This window comes from Morus notabilis, unplaced genomic scaffold (assembly GCF_000414095.1).
Source record: "Morus notabilis unplaced genomic scaffold, ASM41409v2 Scaffold521, whole genome shotgun sequence".
In the NCBI taxonomy this organism is placed as follows: domain Eukaryota; kingdom Viridiplantae; phylum Streptophyta; class Magnoliopsida; order Rosales; family Moraceae; genus Morus; species Morus notabilis.
In genome coordinates, this window is record NW_010357686.1 from 475,910 (window position 1) to 493,774 (window position 17,865).

The following is a 17,865-nucleotide window of genomic DNA, read 5'->3' on the forward strand; positions in this document are numbered from 1 at the left end:
CACCATCTAACCCTCCAAGTCAGATTGACACGTCACCCAATTCTAGAAGAAAACTAACCCCAACAAAGAAAAGAAAAGAAAAAGCAAAAACAAATACGGTACTCTACTACAGATAGATGAAGAGAGTTCTAACAAAAATAAGTACACGTTTAGTTCAGAAATTTAAAATTATGATTTAAAATTATTTTTAATTTATGTATATTTTTTTAAAAAAAAATACTATAACGAATCATGAATCATGATTCAAACCATGTCTCGAATCTTCGTACTAAATACCCCCATAAGAGTAATTTTATTCTCTTGTACAAACAACAGAAGAAATGCCCATAAGACCACAATTCTTTGAATTAGAAAACAGAACAGCGACAAGACCAAGAGGGAGTGGAGTAGGGACGTTTTAATTACAGCGTAGAACAGGTTCTAGGCTTCTAGATTTGGCACGAGTTTTTGATATACAAGATCAGCAACACTTTTGTACACCAAATGAAGAACATAGCATCTAAAGAGGTACTAAAGATCACCGATTTTAGTTTTGCCATTCAATCAACATGAGAAACCTCCACAAGCAATGAGCCACAGAATGACAATTACGATGAGCACTGCGCCCGAAATCATCAGCTTCATTTGGAGGTTCTGCAGCCACATCTTCCGTCGCAGTTGCCTTCCTTGCCTCTGGAAGCTGTCAGCCTGGATACAAAGCGGTAAAAAAATCCTCACAATCACATAAAAATTATGAAATCGCTGTACCTTCAGAATCACAGAACCAAGAGAGTTTGCAGTACCTGGAACTGCAGATTTTCAGTCTTGTCCACCAGAAGCTCGATCCTCTCACCACGGTCCAAAACCTGCAAACGAAGGGTGATTAGATAGGCAATAAATAAATTCACAGCTGCCCATGAAATTGTTTCATGGCTTGGCTGATTGGCTACAGGAAGATATTGAAAAATTACTTGTAAGTCGTACCATTGACAATAGAGAACAACATTGCTTTCACTGTCTCACAAACTATGACAGGTATAACTAAAATGGAAAACGAGAACCATCTAATATTAAACGCAACAAGCAACTGAAGCTGAAATAATTTAAATCTTGGATTATCACTTATGACCACTGAACTTTGGGGTCACCCCCACTTTACCCCCGAACTTTGAAAATCTCCACTTTACTACCCTAAACTTTCATGAACTTCCACTTTGCCTCTTCTGTCCCGATTTCCGTTCAAAAGAGACAGAAAACATCTCAAGTGCACTCACGTGCATGGTGTTTGAGGGTAAAATCGTAATTGAACTTTTGGTGATTTGCACCTACGCCCCCTGAACTTTGAAGTCACCCCCCACGTAATCGTCATTGAATTTTTGGTGATTTGCACCAAAAATTCAATTACGATTTTACCCTCAAACACCATGCATGTGAGTGCACGTGAGACGTTTTCCGTCTCTTTTAAACAGAAATTGGGACGGAAGGGGCAAAGTGAAAGTTAATGAAAATTTCAAATAGAAAGTGGAGATTTTCAAAAGTTCAGGGGGCAAAGTAGGGGTGACCCAAAGTTCAAGAGGCATAGGTGATAATAATCCTTTAAATAATTCAGTTGCTATCTGTTACGTTTACCCAACAACTAGGTTTTTGGCATAACTTCCGTTCACCCTTCGACTATCACAGGAGGTCCTGTCTTAAAGGATCAGGTTCTTGAAGATCTCCAAGGCAACATCCGCTTTTACCATCTACTCCAACATTTTGGATTCACTCCCAACTCCAAAAAAAAAGGTCTAAAATTCCTTGATGCATAATATCACTAACACACTCTGCTACAAAGGTTCCTAGCCTTTTATAAATGGCCAAATATCCTAGCTGGTCATTTCCCATGTTTTCCTAAACTAAATGCTCCTACATTATGAAATTCAACAAATATTATATTCCAAACCTCCCCCTCCCTAGCACATGAACACAAACACAAGGATTTTTTCTACGAGAAAAAGAGAAAAGACATAACCTAGGATAAAATCCCATGGAACTGGTCCTTCACAAGTCCAATTTAATTTTCATCCTCTCAGGCCTCCCCATCTTTCTGATTGACAAGGGTCGAAAAGTAAATGCACTTCAAGTAACATTAAAACCCAAAAGCTAATAGCTTAATGCGAGCACCTAATGGCAGTCCCTCAAATGTCCATACATGTGAAAGCTGCTATAAGTAATTTTTTTAATTTAGTGGTTGATAAATGTTGGTTTTAGTAAGAAACATCCATATTAAACTAGCCAACGATTACTTGGTATCAGCATTTATCCATAATGATAAGAGCACCTACACGAAATAACAGTTTCTACTTCTTTCCTTTTGTGCTCAAGAAGTACAAAGGATTTCAGCTTCAAATGAGAACTGCTATGCCAACTCAACGAGCCTTGAATAATTTCGACAAACATACTTCTATAACGGACAATTAATAAAGTTAATATAGTCCCCACCTAGATTAAATACTACATAAGACAGAAGGTAAGAGAGTAACTAGACTGCGACCACACTAAGATACTCTAGAATAGGATAGCTAAGAAACAAAGAATTATAAACGAGTTCTTACAAGAATACAAATAGAAATTGAAGGTGGCAATACGTGAGAGAATATGTAACATAGATTGGTGATACATCTTTCCCTTTCTGGTGCTTTCCAGACGAACAAAATTAGTAAGGAATTCGAGGCATATTGGATATACACATATTTCTCCATCAAAAGATACTCACAGCATGACAGCAACTACCACCGTAACGGTTAATTCAGTTTATACTTCATACATATTTCATGGTCCTAAGAATATCTGGAAGTCTTTTCACAATCTCATCCAGTTCAAATCCAGATATACAATAACCTAGGATTTAGAAACCAGGACTTCAGCCTTCTACGATGTTTACATTAGTTTCATTTAAATAATAATTATTTCCAACTAGCAACAGCCCTTCTTTTTCCATCAGTTTCTCACAAAAGCGAAGGATTACAGGAAGATCGATGGAGACACAATGCTCACTTAATCCAGTATTTCTGTGACGGAATATATTCAGATCATGACAACAAGCCTGCTTTAAAGGCTGTCAACATTTATAGAACTGAACCATTGCCAAAAGAATATAACCAGAAAAAGCATTTCCTAATCTTGTTCTAGTCAAAAGCAGGAATACTAATTTATCAGAGAAGCTGATAGGATCCCGCCTAGACCTCCTATCAACTTTACTTATTCTAGAAGGGATAAAAAGGGCATAGCTGGGGTGGAAGTCAAGGCAGGGGAGGGCAGTGCTGAGGTGGCAAATTCTGTTAGGGGATTCTGTTAGAGAAGCTGGCTTGGGGAAGAATATAAGAGGGGGAAACAAGGAAGGAGGGGATATCGAGAAAATCTGTGGAGACTACTGGGTCAGAATTGGGAGGTGGAGGGTCCTCGAAATCCCTCGTTCTTTGCCTTTGTTTTCTTTTGCTTTCTTTCATTTTGTTCCTCCGGTGTAGAAGGAGAGCTCTTGCTGTAATGCTCAATTGAGCCGTTCCTATCAATAATAGGATCCAAACCCTTTTTCTGGTTATTCACGTTATTTCCCTTTTGTTTTAAGTTCTTGTTTGGTTAAGTGGTTTTCAAGTTCCTATCAGCTTGCTATCAGAGCAGGACGATCCATGGCGAACCGTCCGATGGAACCACGGACTGAGAATCACGAGGACGCCGTGGAAAGACGCGTGGAGCACCTCAACGAGGCGGTGCGTCTCCTGGGTGCGATGGTCGATCCGGTACCAAGGTTGCAGGAGGATATGACGATCCTCACGGATCGGGTGGGCCGAGTTCAGGATGCGGTCCAACGCATGGAGGCGCTCCTAGGACAACACTTCGGGGGGGAGCGTGGCCTTGATCCTCGTGGAGCAGCAAGAGAGAGAGAGCGTGGCCGTGAGTTTCGGCCAGAGTCGCCGGTGAGACGGAGGAGAGGGGAACACCGGGGAAAGAAGCTCGCGCTTCCGATTTTTCATGGTGAGGACCCTTACGGATGGTTGTTCAGGACTGAGAGGTATTTCGCGATCAATGATGTCGAGGAGGAGAAAGTGATGGCAGCGTCCGTTTGCTTAGAAGGGCGGGCTTTAGGGTGGTTCCAGTGGGCGGAGACTCAGGAGCCATTTGTCGTTTGGAGGGACTTTAGGGCCGCCCTGCTACATCGCTTCAGCCAAGCCCAAGAAGGAGATCCCACCGAGAGGCTGATGTCGCTGAAACAAGGGGGGCTGGTTGTAGAGTATCGGGACTCCTTCGAGACGCTGGCAGCAACTTTGAGAGGTGTGCCAGAGTCAATTTTCCGAGGAGCCTTCCTGAATGGGCTGAGGGAAGATATACGGGCCGAGGTGAAATTGCACAGGCCCAGGCCCATAAATTTACAAGAGGTAATGGACTTAGCCCAGCAGATAGAAGATAGGAATGAGGCCCAAGATAAGTTCAGAAAACTGAAAATGGGCCGGGGGTGGAAACAGGAGGGAATGGGCCGAGGGTATTCTTTTACCGACCAGGCTAAGATTAATGGCCCCTATTCTGAGAGCTCCCTTCAGTCCAGTGTGTCGAGGGATTCTGGAACATTTCCCCGAGCAAAATCTGACTCGGCGCTCGCTCAAGCGTCGGCGGTCACCCGCGACTCTGGGTTCCGACGTCTCTACGATGACGAGATCCAGGCACAGAGGGCCAAGGGGCTCTGTTTTCGGTGCGATGAGAAGTTTGGGCCAGGGCATCGATGTAAGAACCGACAACTGCAAGTCCTCATGGTGGCAGGGGACGAGTTGGAGACGGAGGACGCGAAGGACGAAGAGGCAGAGCAACCGGTGGGGTTACCGGACGAGGCGGCGGATTTGTCCCTTAATTCCCTGCTAGGCTTCACCTCCTCCAATACCATGAAGTTCCTTGGGCGACTGGGTTCTCGAGAGGTGGTAGTCCTCATTGACAGTGGGGCATTGCATAGTTTTCTGTCCAAAAAGGTGGTGGACGAGTTGGCCCTGCCATGCGCTGAGACAAGGAGTTATGGGGTGCAGGTGGGAAATGGAATGAATTTTAGGCAGCAAGGGGTATGTAAGGGCGTACACTTGTGGGTGCATGGTTTCTGTATTGTGGAAGAATTTTTTCCCTTCGAGCTAGGAAGCGTCGACGTGGTTTTGGGTGTAACGTGGCTTCGGCGTTTAGGTGAGGTTCGTGCCGATTGGTCCAAGTATACCTTGAAGGCTGGCTGGGTATGTTGGAAGGGGGACCCGTCCCTGAGTTGCACCCCGGTGAGTTTCCGGGCCTTATCTCGGCAGTTTACTCTGACACATTTGGGCATACTTCTCGAGTTAAGTGCAGTCACGGCAGAAGAGGCGGCTGTCCCGGAGCTGCTACACCCACCCGAGTTGGTTGACGTTTTGACCCTTTATGAGGAGGTTTTCTCCTTACCGACCAGTCTGCCACCCCATCGAGCGGCGGACCACCACATTGTGTTGAGGGAAGGGGCCGTACCACCGAGCATCCCCCCCTACCGTTATCCCCATGTCCAGAAAGGGGAAATCGAACGCTTGGTCTCGGAAATGCTCTCCTTCGGCATAATCCGGCCGAGCAACAGTCCATATTCTAGTCCGGTTCTGTTGGTTAAGAAGCGAGACGGAAGCTAGAGGTTTTGTGTTGATTACCACGCCCTAAACCAGCTCACAGTGCCCGACAAATTCCCCATTCCGATCATCGACGAGCTTTTGGATGAATTACATGGGGCGACAGTATTTACAAAGCTCAACTTGAAAGCGGGATACCACCAAATCCGGGTTCACGACGGCGATGTGGAGAAAACAGCCTTCCGTACACACGATGGGCATTACGAGTTCCTCGTCATGCCCTTCGGGTTGACAAACGCTCCGGCCACGTTTCAATCTTTGATGAACACGGTGTTCCGCCCATACTTGCGTAAATTCGTCCTCGTTTTCTTTGATGACATATTAGTTTATAGTCGATCTTGGGAGGAACACAGGGCTCACCTTACTGCCGTTTTGGATATTCTGCAGAAGGAGCAACTCGTCGCCAATTGGAGAAAGTGTCTTCGGACAGCCACAGTTGGAGTACCTCGGGCATGTCATTTCCAAGGATGGCGTCTCGGCCGACTCGACCAAGATACTTGCGATACGCACATGGCCGAAGCCCAAGAACGTCCGCGCAGTTAGAGGATTTCTTGGCCTAACCGGCTACTATCGCAGGTTTGTACAGGGGTATGGGGCCCTTGCGCGGCCACTTACGGACCTCTTGAAGAAGGGTACTTTCACGTGGACTGACGCAGCCTCTCACGCCTTTGAGAAATTGAAAGTGGCCATGACTACTCTGCCGGTCTTGACCATGCCAGACTTCTCCAAGACGTTCGTGGTCGAGACGGACGCGTCAAGGACCGATCTTGGAGCTGTCCTGTTACAGGAAGGCCGCCCAATAGCGTTTTTTAGCAAGGTGTTGTCACCTACCTCGCGGTTGAAGTCCGTATATGAACGGGAACTCATGGCCATTGTCCTAGTAGTCCAAAAGTGGCGCCATTATCTTCTTGGCCGCCACTTTGTGGTCCGCACGGACCAACAAAGTCTGCGCTTTCTACTGGATCAGCGTCTCCTTCCTCCAGAGCACATCCGCTGGATTTCAAAATTGATGGGGTACGATTTTGAAGTCCAATATAAACCCGGCGCTTCCAACCGGGTTGCGGATGCCCTATCTCGCCGTGACGAGGCCCCTACGCGGGAACTGATGGCTTTCTCCATGCTGGGACTTGTTGACTTGGAGAAAGTCTGGCTTGAATAGCTCGAGGACGTTACTTGTGCTCGCCTGGTTGCGCAATTACAGCTGCACAAGGAAGTTCCCCTCGGGTACAGCCTACAGAATGGTCTACTCTGCTTCCGGGGCAGGCTCGTTTTGCCACGCCAATCCATTTGGATTCCGCTGCTGTTACAGGAATTCCACGACTCGGTCATTGGGGGCCACTCGGGATTCTTCCGCACCTATAAGCGCGTGGCTGCGAATGTTTTCTGGCCAGATATGAAAAAGACGATCCAGGATTATGTGGCTCACTGCGAGACATGCCAAAAGTCCAAATATGAAGCCCTCTCCCCGGCAGGACTGCTGCAGCCCCTGCCTATTTCGGATAAGGTTTGGGACGACATCTCCATGGACTTCATTTCAGGTTTGCCGAGGGTTAGAAGTGTGGACACAATTCTGGTAGTCGTGGATCGCCTCTCAAAGTATGCTCATTTCTGCCCAATTGTTCACCCCATTACAACCAAGCATGTTGCGGAGCTCTTCATTCAGGAAATAGTGCACTTACACGGCCTACCACGCTCCATAGTAAGTGATCGTGACCCTGTCTTTATGAGTTTATTTTGGCGGGAACTCTTCAAACAGCAGGGTACTCGGCTGCACCACAGTTCCTCGTATCACCCGAAAACCGACGGCCAAACTGAGATCGTTAACCGGTGCCTGGAGACTTACTTGCGCTGTTTTGCTTCCGATAAACCAAAAGAGTGGGTGCAGTTCTTACCTTGGGCGGAATTCTGGTTTAACACAACTTATAACACGTTGACTGCGCAAACGCCATTCCAAATTGTGTATGGACAGAACCCACCCACCTTGCTCCACTTCCACGATGTGCCGACGGTTCAGCCTGCCACTCCTTCTGTGGTGGAAGATGTGAACCTTCAATTGCAGCTCTGCAATCAAATGTTGGACGCTCTCAAGGAACACTTGCTCGTGGCTCAGAATCGAATGAAAAAGTCGGCGGATGCTCGTCGTTGTGAGGTGATCTTTGCCCCAAGTGAACTTGTGTTACTCTAAGCTCCGACTATATCGCTTGAAGTCTCTCGCGCGGAAGGTGAATGAGAAACTTTCTCCTCGTTTTTATGGGCCTTTCCCTGTTCTGGAGCGCATTGGACAGGTCGCTTATCGGCTCCAACTTCCAGCCACGGCTCATATCCATCCCGTTTTCCATGTCTCCCAGTTGAAGAGGTTTCGCGGGGGCGAGTATAAAAGTCAGCCTCTGCCTCCCCAGCTTTCGGAGGACTTGGAGCTGCTTGTGGAGCCTGCAGGCATTTTACGCGCTCGTACCATTCCCTTTGGCGGTCGGGATCGCGTGGAGGTCCTGGTGTCTTGGCAAGAATTTGCCCGATTAGGAAGCTACATGGGAACCGCTCGATGGCATCCGTCAACAGTTTCCCCACCTCAACCTTGAGGACAAGGTTGCTCTCGAAGTACTTATTCTAGAAGGGGTAAAAAGGGCATAGCTGGGGTGGAAGTCAAGGCAGGGTAGGGCAGTGCTGAGGTGGCAAATTCTGTTAGAGAAGCTGGCTTGGGGAAGAATATAAGAAGGGGAAACAAGGAAGGAGGGGATATCGAGAAAATCTGTGGAGACTACTGGGTCAGAATTGGGAGGTAGAGGGTCCTCGAAATCCCTCGTTCTTTGCCTTTATTTTCTTTTGCTTTCTTTCGTTTTGTTCCTCCGGTGTAGAAGGAGAGCTCTTGCTGTAATGTTCGATTGAGCCGTTCCCATCAATAATAGGATCCAGACCCTTTTTCTGGTTATTCACGTTGTTTCCCTTTTGTTTTAAGTTCTTGTTTGGTTAAGTGGTTTTCAGGTTCCTATCAGAAGCTCTCTAAAAACATGTTAAAGTTAAGGCTTTCTACTTGATAACCAACAATCTATCTCTCGCAATTGGCATCTTTGTGACAAACAAAAACTCCAAGGAAAATATAATGTTTCTATCTACATTGATCCAGAATCACATAAAGATCAAGGAATACGCAAACAAACTATCTAGATCCCTAAAACAGACTAGAACCAAGCGAAAGATGTCTTTTAATATCAAAAATTAAATGTTTAGGTTATCTGAATCAATTGGGAATCAAAGAAAGAATACCTTTTCAATATTGTCCATCATAATTCCCTTGACCTCACTAATTTGAGCCTTTAATTTGGAAAGCTTGCTCATTTCTTCTGGATGCTCCATACAATATTGCATGTGCTCCTTAAGCCTTGGCCTGTCAGAATAAAGCACAACGTTAAGTGCTAATGCGTGTTACAACATTGCAAGAAAGAATACATAAATATTCAACAGTGATATCCATATACACACCCAAATTCTCTATCAAGATTGTATGCAATGCTGAATCGGTCTTCAAACAAGTCATCGTCCTCATCATCATCAGCAAGAGGATGCGGACCTTCTTCTTTAATGCCCCCGCCATAACGCTGTCTAAAATCATCCTTCACTCGCTCAAGAAACACAAAAGGCACACTCCTTCCAGTTGATTCATCTGCAACAACAAGAAAAACTGCACCCGCAACAATTATCTTCAACCATTCATGCCACAATCAAATTGAAATTTTTTTTTAAAGTATATCAAAAAGAAAAAGAGTAAATACCAAAGGCATTGTCGATAAGGAAGTTAAAAGTGTATCCATCACACGAATACGTGTACTTGCTGCTATTCGACTGAAGCTTCTGCAAGCATTGAACAGCAATGGTACTGAAGTTTCCTGAGAAAGATGTATGTTCTGCCAAAACGACAGTTCCTTTTGCAACAAAGCTATATATTAACCCTTTGTGACTCATCCTTAGATTTCACCACAAATGCGTTCAACAAACAGAAACTCTCTCTCTCTCTCTCTGTCTCAAAATGCAACAATAGTAATATATTAATAATTATATCCTTAATAACAATATAAATGCATAATAAGTAACACGATAAAACCCAGTATCAAATTTAACAAGACGCATAAATATGCGCCAGATTCGAGCAGAAAGGAATTTAACAATTTGCCACGTGCAATGAACTAATCCTCTAACTTTCCGTTTGGTAGTCAAGAAAGGAAAAAAAATCGAAGGAAAAATAAATAAATTAGCTCCGATTCACTGAACGCGACGAAACCAAACATCCAATTTCATTTGTTGCGCATTGTTTTTATCTTTTTAAAATCCCGAATAAAAGAAGCAGAGAGGTAAATTGAAGTTAAATTTAAGTTTTTCTTTTGTCTTGTTCGTTCAATTTCTCAGCAACCAAACAGAAGCACCAAGATAACAGAAAGAAAAACCTAAATACCTTTCTCAAATTCTGCAGAAATTATAGAAAGTTTTTCTAACACGATAGATCAAAAAAAAGGAAAGGAATTACCTTGAAAACGCGCAGATCGATGGAGGAAATCGAAGAGTGAGAAGGAAAATGGAAAGAAAAAGAGAGAGAAAGTGAAGATGAAGAAGAAATCCGGTGAGAAATGGGGAAGGTTGCTTCGTGTGAAAGACTTGAGATGAGTTATTACTCCGATAGCGATGGCGACGTGGTCTAGGCGTTTTTCTTGTTTTTCTTTTTTATTATTTGTTTGTCGTGACCAAAATACCCTAAAAATTATTATAAAGTTTTTATTTTTTCGCTAAAGTGTTTTTATTTTTAGTGTTATACAAAAGTTAAAAATTAGAAAAGAAATATAAATGAGCAAAAAAAATTGTATACCTTTGTTCCATTTTGTTTATTTTTTTAGGAATTTTTTTGTTATTTTTTTCTTTCTCTTAAAGACATTTTGAGCATTTTTGTAATCTATTGACCGTAAAATTTAAAAATGTACCGATCAAAACTTAAAAAAATAAAAATAAATAAAAACTTTCTTAAATAACACTAAAATATAATGGACAAAAAGTGGAAAAAAAAGAAAGAATAACTTCAATAACAATTGAGGTCTGCGTTTTAAGAAACACAAATTAGTTATTTTGATCGTGTTTGGAATTGATCATATTTTTATTTTTCACATTTTTTGAAGAAGAAAAAATGAAAACGTTTCTAAAACGGCATTTGGCGTAATAAAGACAAAAAATAAAAATGAAAACGATTTTTTGATTTAGTGTAAAATGAGAGAGAAATGAAAAACGACTTTTAGTCGTTTTTCATTTTTTGTTTTCGTTTTCTCCTCTCTCAAGCAAAGAGAGAGAGAGACGTTAATGAGTTTTTTTACACTGAAAATAATTTCTTGATAAAACTATCAAACACATTTTTAAAAATGATTTCTGACTGATATTGAAAACGTTTTCGTTTTCATTTTCATACAAAAAATAAAATCATTTTAGAACGAGTTCCAAACGCGCCTTTATGTTTCCCTTTTGGTTAAAACCCAAAGTTTTTCTTTTGGTAAAACTAAAAGCATACTTTTTTCTGTAATCTTCTTAATTAAAAACATGGCGTTTTTATTGAAAAAAACAGCACTTTTCTTTAGTAAACCACTAATAAACATTTTTTAGCAAAACTAATAAACATTTTTTTAGCAAAAAAAACCACTAATAAACATTAGTAAATTAGTAATGAACCAAAATCAATCATCAATTTAAGGATAAACCAATATAGATTATTTCATCAATTAATTTTTTCTTATTCTCTCTCTCTCTCCGTTTTTTTATTTTTTTTGTGCTTTTTTTTTTTTGTATCTTCCTTGTTGCCACCTTCCTTGTGGTTGCCCCACCCCCAGTGGCGTGGCTGCCACGGGCAAATCGGTGCAAGCACTGGGCGGGTCAGCCTATTGTTGAATTTGTATACTTTTTAATTTTTACGTAATTTTATACAAATATGATAGACAAAAAATCTAACTTACCAGTGACTTACCAAAAAAAGTCCCATAAAACAATTCAAAATTAAACTCATATTATTTATATCGGTTCTTTTTTCTCCCTGTGAATGCATTCACATTAACCCACTTTCTACAGATTCTACTTGAAAAGAAAATAATTCTTTCCTTTCCAATGAAATTACTTTGATCTATATGGTTCACTTATGATCTTTCAAGTGACAACAAGACCAAGAACTTTGATCTATTTTATGGTTCACAGTAAGATCTTTCAAGTAGAGAACTTGAGTTCAAAAATAAATTTATGTGAAAAAAAAAAACACTATAATAAAAAAGTTAAATTTAAATTTTTATGAGAGAAAATACTAAAATAAAAAATTTGAATTGTGAAACGAGAGGAGCTCAAATAGTAAGCCAAGTCTCACCACCAGATCACTGAATTTCAGTAAACTCGGCCCCGGGCAGAAGCGAAAAATCTATCAGGCAAGAACACAACTAAGCTAAATAGGAGAACTAGTGTCAACTCCAATTGAGATGAAGACAAAGCACAATATGGGCAGATTAATAATCCATGATAATCATGAATCAGAAATTAAGTTTAACATAGTACAGCCTCCCCGAGAAGCTGCAGAACATGAATGTCTTGTGGTAGCCAAGACAGAGAAACCTTTAGCTGATCAGCCTGTGGTTTTCAGTTTTTTTCTTCAAAATCAAATGAATTTGAAGAATGATATGAACAGGTTACAACAATCACTAAAAGCATTCAAGGGCTGAAACAACTAGGAAATTAATCCATTCCAACCCAGATGTTTCTTTTTAATTTAAATAAATGTTTTTCTTCTTTTTATTTTTTTCTTTTTTCAAGGCCAAACTAGCTTTCTGGACTTGGAGAAAGCGGTTTGGCGAAATCAATGGTTTTCAGGGCTTGCTCCCAACAATAGATGGAGCTGCACCCCTGGTCGTCTTGACGTAGGAAACATAGTCACTATAGCGCATAGTGTACAATGTGCTCTGGTAACGGGTCAGCCTTATCCTCTTCCGGACTGACTCGGTGATGGTCCCGTTGTACCCTGCTTTCCGCATCAACGAGTCGATTGCCTCGATTTTTGTCCAACCTAAAACGGAAGAATTAGATGACATGCGACAACTTATCAGCCAAAAAATTTTACAGACATTACATGAAAGTAGATAATCACTTGGACCCGGAATAAAACCTCCGACTAGCAGCCGATGGAACTTCCGACTATGATTTGAGTTTGAATGTGCTAGTGGATGTGAGCGACTATGAGAATTAGTAAGCAGATTTGCAGTATAACTGCGAGTTAATTGACTCATCAGTGATCACAAAGCGATTTAAAAATCCCATGAAATGATTAAACACGGCTTCTACAACGAATTCCCGACTCTAATTTCATCCCTCAGTGTCAATGACAAGGAAGACAGAACCAGTAAGTGCATAATTTGTGCTAATATTTTGAAAATGCTCATGGTTACTATCATTGACTTGTTGAAAAGGCGGAAACACTTCCATTCCCCACTCTTACACTCCCACTTTACTTCACAAATATTTATACATGCAATGACATTCGCGGTTTTGGTAGGTCATAAAGAGTAGAATGAATTACCTTCATGCGCAGCTACCTCAGGCAAATATGTGGCGCTGCGCCTTGTATTATAATCAGGATCAGTAAACTCAATTATTATACCATGTTTCCCAACCTGCAAAAGGAACGCACAATGGTAAGATACAAGGAAGAAAACTAGACATTATGTACATGAAAGCATAAACTAATAAAGTATCCTATAGGCTATATCTTATGACCATGGTTTCATATGGATTATTACTTAAGTTAAATATGAAGACTGATTCATTGTGAGACTACATAACAATGACGACCACCAACCGCCCGGAGTTCTTAAACTCTAAATGTAGCAATAGAAAAACATGTGAGGAACCAACTATAGAGGAGCTTCAAATTTCAAGTATAAGAATTCCAAGCCCACAGATATAATTGGAGATCTAGCTACTAAAAGCTTAGAAATGGTTACCAGTTAGAATATGTAAGAGAATCCTAAAGTGCCTAAAAGTTGGAAAGATTAAAAGATACATACCTCCCAGTCAAGATGGTTGTTAGCAGTTTCATAATCAGTAAGAATGGACACTGTACACTCCAAAGAAGGCAATTCTTTTGGTTGTATCGGGGGAAACCTACGATCCCTCAAAGCACTGCAAAATATACAAACAAGAAACAGAAATTAAAACAGAAGCTAACTTCATGGGAACCTCAGATAAAGGATGACTGAAAAAGAAATGTAAATTCCTACAAGAAAATAGCAGAAGCAAGGCCCTAAACTGCATGGCATTCAGAATAACGGGGGAACCAAGTTCACAACCAATGTTAAATTAGTTTCATTAGGATATTTTCATCTCTTTTGGCAGAGCTATTATTTGAAAGAATGAGGAGGAGATGACATGCTAGTACAATTAGTGACACTATACCAAACTTAAGTTAACAAACTCATGCTTGGATTGGAATATAGATGATTTAAAGACAATCCTGTAAATAAGTGCGAAATCTAGACCAATACTCCAATTCCTCAAACTAATGTGAATGTGTCAAATATCGCACTCATATGTAAATATATGATTTGAAAGCATTCATACGAATAAATGTCAAATCTAGGCATTCATGCTTAGATTGGAACTTTTGAGTCCACTCACCACCTCATGTTAAACTTAGGTAAGTGAATTTGCATCCAATAGCCAAGAGGTGCTTCTTTACATTTCTTATCTTATCAATTTATTTTTTGCTAGGAGCAGGCAGGAGGTGTAAGATTGGATTGTATTAGTTCATAAATACAATGAAAGGTAAACAGCCATGCCATGACAAAACAGAAAGGATACTAGGAATATACTACACTGTACTTGAAAGTAAAAAAAAAAAAAAAACAAATCCAAAAGCCAGATAATAGTGACAAATGCGATTGTTTCATGGTCCACAATTATGAATAATCCCAAACCAAGACAACTTAAACAACTAATGCAAAATTGAAATGGTATGATGATAAGAATCTTGGCCTCATGTCCTATATATTATTGTGCCCAACTGTAACTCACAGGAAGATTATGCTAAGCTCTCATTCCTTATCCTTTGTTTATATATTTATTGTTTCTTTTCCACAAGGGTCTTCATTTTCCTGAAACAGCAACTGGTTTCAGATACATCAACCATCATTTCTCATTTTGTTGTGCGTGTGGTATGGTCAAAATTCGGAAATAAAACGAAAAAGGAAGTAAGCATGCAGATACATGAACTTCCATGATCTGATCATCCCAATAAGACATAATGATACCTGTTTAGAGCATAATCCTTGAAGCCATTAATCAACCAACGAGCTTCCAGAGTTCCAATACATCCACGCAAACGAGGCTCCCCACCATTCACAGCTTTTTTCCAAGTGACAAACAATGGGCTAAGACGAGTAGAATTATTATCAGATAAGCAGATTAAAGGATTATCGTAGGCAAAATATAAAGCTTTATGTTTTTGTCTTCATGGCTTCTTCCTGAGCCAGAACTCAAGTTAAAAAAGTTGAAATATACACAGTGAAAGATAACCTGAAAAGGCAAAACATATATTGCACTTTGACCGGATACATAAAGTACTAAAGAGTAAAGGGACTGAAGTAAATAAGGCATATAATTAGAAAAAATGAAGAGTTAAACTGAACGCAGACTCGGGCAATGCAGTGACGAAAAAACAATCAAAAGACAAATAAAGAGGATCATATCCCAAATAGTGTAGAAAAGAAAATATGTTGTTATGGAGACAATAAGAACTCAATGTCGTCAGTGGGATAGATGAAACGATATTTGCAAGTGAAAAAAAAATATATATATATATATATATTGTTGTACTTATCAAATTCGCAAAACCCAATGCATTCGAAAGCATAAAATGACATAACCAATAAAATCCCTAGCTTTTCCCTTGAAACAAATTTCTTAAAGAATTGAACAACAAGTAATTTTATTTAAAATGTGAGAGAGAAAAAAAGTGAATATGTAGAAAATTGACATAATTGTCACGTGTTGACAATCTGCCAGCGACAACTAGAGAGCTGTGAATCTGTGATTGTAACAAGAGGACTAAGAGAGCAAGTAAGCACAGCATTTCCAGAAACAACTTTCTTCACAGCCAAAAGAAACGAAGTTTAGAAATTATTGACACGCCCACATTCCTCGCTAGCATTTCCCTTGAAACAAATTTCTTAAAAGGTTAAAGTATTTCTTCAAACCTTATTCAGCTTTTCCATTTCCAAATAGCTTATTGCTTTATTTGACAAAAGAATAACAACCCTTCTTATTACAATATAGCAAAAAGATTAACCAACTAGATTAAGCCTTTCTCATCAAATCTCTAGAAGCAAATTTTCGCTTCCAACTTTTATAGAGTTAGACACCGCCTCTATTCGCCCATCACCCTAAAATTCCTCCTAGAGAGCTAATGTTATTAACAAGAAAAAAAAAAAACCAAAAATGTAAATTTCCACAGAGCTTCAAAAAATATCATGATTCAAGCGAGCCGAGTTAACCTTCACATAGTATAAAGTATTGCTTACATCATTACATTGCATGATTGAAAAAAAACAAAAAACAAAAAACAAAACAAAACAAAACAAAAACAAAAACATTAAACAAAACAAAGAAGAGGATTTATCAAGAAATAAAAAGCCTTGAACTCCCCTAGAAAAAATAAAAAAGCTTTGAACTCTTCTTGCTCTCTCCTTGTTCTTTCCTAGGTACCCACGGAACCCGGTATAGCCAATACAAGACCGAGGGAAAAGTCATCAAAACATGATAAAAACCTCAAAAAATGAAATCCCAATACATGAAATCCAAAATTGTTCAGAACCTTAAAAGGCCACTCAAAACATAGACCTTTTTCTCACAATCCAAACAATTTCAGACGAAACCCAGAAAAAAAAAATTGAAATATTAAAAACGAAAAAGGTTCAAACAATTTGAGCTCAATGAATCATGATCAGTCAAAAGCTGATGTTAAGACATCCAAATTCCACACATGCAAAGAAAGGCACATGAGTAAACATCTATACATGTGTGTGTTACTATATATAGATATATATATATATATATATATATAGAGAGAGAGAGAGAGAGATAGAGAGAGAGATTATTACTGTTGACCATCATCGAAGGCCGGTGGAGGAGCCTCCTCGCTGTTGTAGTAAGCGACGAGGGTATCGAAGCAGAAGACCACCATTTCCTTCTTCGCCGACACCATTTTCGTTTCTTTCTTTTTGGGTTTTCTGAGAATTCTCCAAACTATTTTATTACTACGACAGATCAATTTGATCAGAATTTTGAAGTTTTTTCGAATCAAATTCAATGTAAAGAAAACAAACAAGAAAAAAAATACACAAAAAAGAAGAAAAGAGAGAGGTTGGTTCCTTCGGAGAACAAATAATTGAGGATACAAGAAGAAGAAGCTTTCCTCTCTCTCTCTCTCTCTCTCTCTCTCTCGTGTTTTCCATTCCATTTCTCGTTAAATATACGTGTATATTTGAAAAAAGAAAAAAACACAATTTTTTCATTTCCCATATTACCCATCACTTTTCTTTGTAATTACAACCCAACAAAAAAGCACAATTTCCCTTTCTTTTTGGAGGTGGGGACCTCTTTGGGGATTCCATATGTGTCTTTTTATCTTTATTTATTAATTTAAAGTTATTCTATTTTAGTTTATTTTTCATTTTCTTTGAAATGAGAGAAAAAAAATAACCACATAATTGGGTCTTTTTCTAATTTTAATAGGCACGTTGATAAAAAGAACCCCCTGGCTCCTGCACCTATTTCAAAGAAAGCTGTCTTCCACGAACACTCTCCTAAACTTTTTTGAATTTGATAATTTAGGGGCTATTTTTTGTATTTTTGAGTTAGGGTGATTTGAGTGATGATCTTGAGTTGAGATTGAGTTATAACTTGAGTTTGTGTTTGAATGTGCATATTTGAGTTATAATTTAAATTAAAAATCTTTTTGAGTTTGTATTTGGGTGGATCAAAATTTAAATTTTTATTTAGATAGTTAATAAAAACTCAATGGTGATGAAAAATTTTAATAAGATATATGGTGGGGTTTTATTCGTCTTTTCATTGTGAACGCATAGGAAAAAAAATCATCTCAATCAGAATCAAAACGAAAAAGTTATGGTATTTTTAAGAATGGAAAAAATATTGTTCATTAACTTGAGTT

At 39.8% G+C, this 17,865-nt stretch overlaps 2 protein-coding genes across 2 annotated transcripts; both read right to left on the reverse strand.

Moving 5' to 3' along the window:
* Window positions 1-230: 230 nt before the first annotated feature.
* Window positions 231-10,304, reverse strand: LOC21401342 (vesicle-associated membrane protein 727). The gene is made up of 6 exons (XM_024173456.1): window positions 10,156-10,304; window positions 9,407-9,650; window positions 9,117-9,315; window positions 8,901-9,021; window positions 783-845; window positions 231-687 (listed from the first exon to the last, which is right to left on the reverse strand). Exons 2-6 carry the CDS (start codon window positions 9,594-9,596, stop codon window positions 544-546), a joined length of 717 nt encoding a protein of 238 aa, XP_024029224.1. The 5' UTR covers window positions 9,597-9,650; window positions 10,156-10,304; the 3' UTR covers window positions 231-543.
* A 1,839-nt stretch (window positions 10,305-12,143) lies between these two features.
* LOC21401343 (uncharacterized protein At2g38710) lies at window positions 12,144-17,119 on the reverse strand. The gene is made up of 5 exons (XM_010090509.2): window positions 16,793-17,119; window positions 14,945-15,064; window positions 13,703-13,817; window positions 13,216-13,309; window positions 12,144-12,705 (listed from the first exon to the last, which is right to left on the reverse strand). Exons 1-5 carry the CDS (start codon window positions 16,894-16,896, stop codon window positions 12,509-12,511), a joined length of 630 nt encoding a protein of 209 aa, XP_010088811.1. The 5' UTR covers window positions 16,897-17,119; the 3' UTR covers window positions 12,144-12,508.
* Between the last annotated feature and the right edge of the window lie 746 nt (window positions 17,120-17,865).

Bases quoted from the DNA above. Each gene is read 5' to 3' on its own strand.
- LOC21401342 (XM_024173456.1), bottom strand. From the start codon at position 9,596: ATGAGTCACAAAGGGTTAATATATAGCTTTGTTGCAAAAGGAACTGTC. The intron at 9,022-9,116 runs GTGTGTATATGG...TTATTCTGACAG, and splicing joins AATCTTGATAGAGAATTTGG to GCCAAGGCTTAAGGAGCACA. The intron at 846-8,900 runs GTATTCTTTCTT...CTTCGTTTGCAG, and splicing joins TGATGGACAATATTGAAAAG to GTTTTGGACCGTGGTGAGAG.
- LOC21401343 (XM_010090509.2), bottom strand. From the start codon at position 16,896: ATGGTGTCGGCGAAGAAGGAAATGGTGGTCTTCTGCTTCGATACCCTC. The intron at 13,310-13,702 runs GTATGTATCTTT...TTCCTTTTGCAG, and splicing joins ACAACCATCTTGACTGGGAG to GTTGGGAAACATGGTATAAT. The intron at 12,706-13,215 runs GTAATTCATTCT...CTTCCGTTTTAG, and splicing joins TGAGGTAGCTGCGCATGAAG to GTTGGACAAAAATCGAGGCA.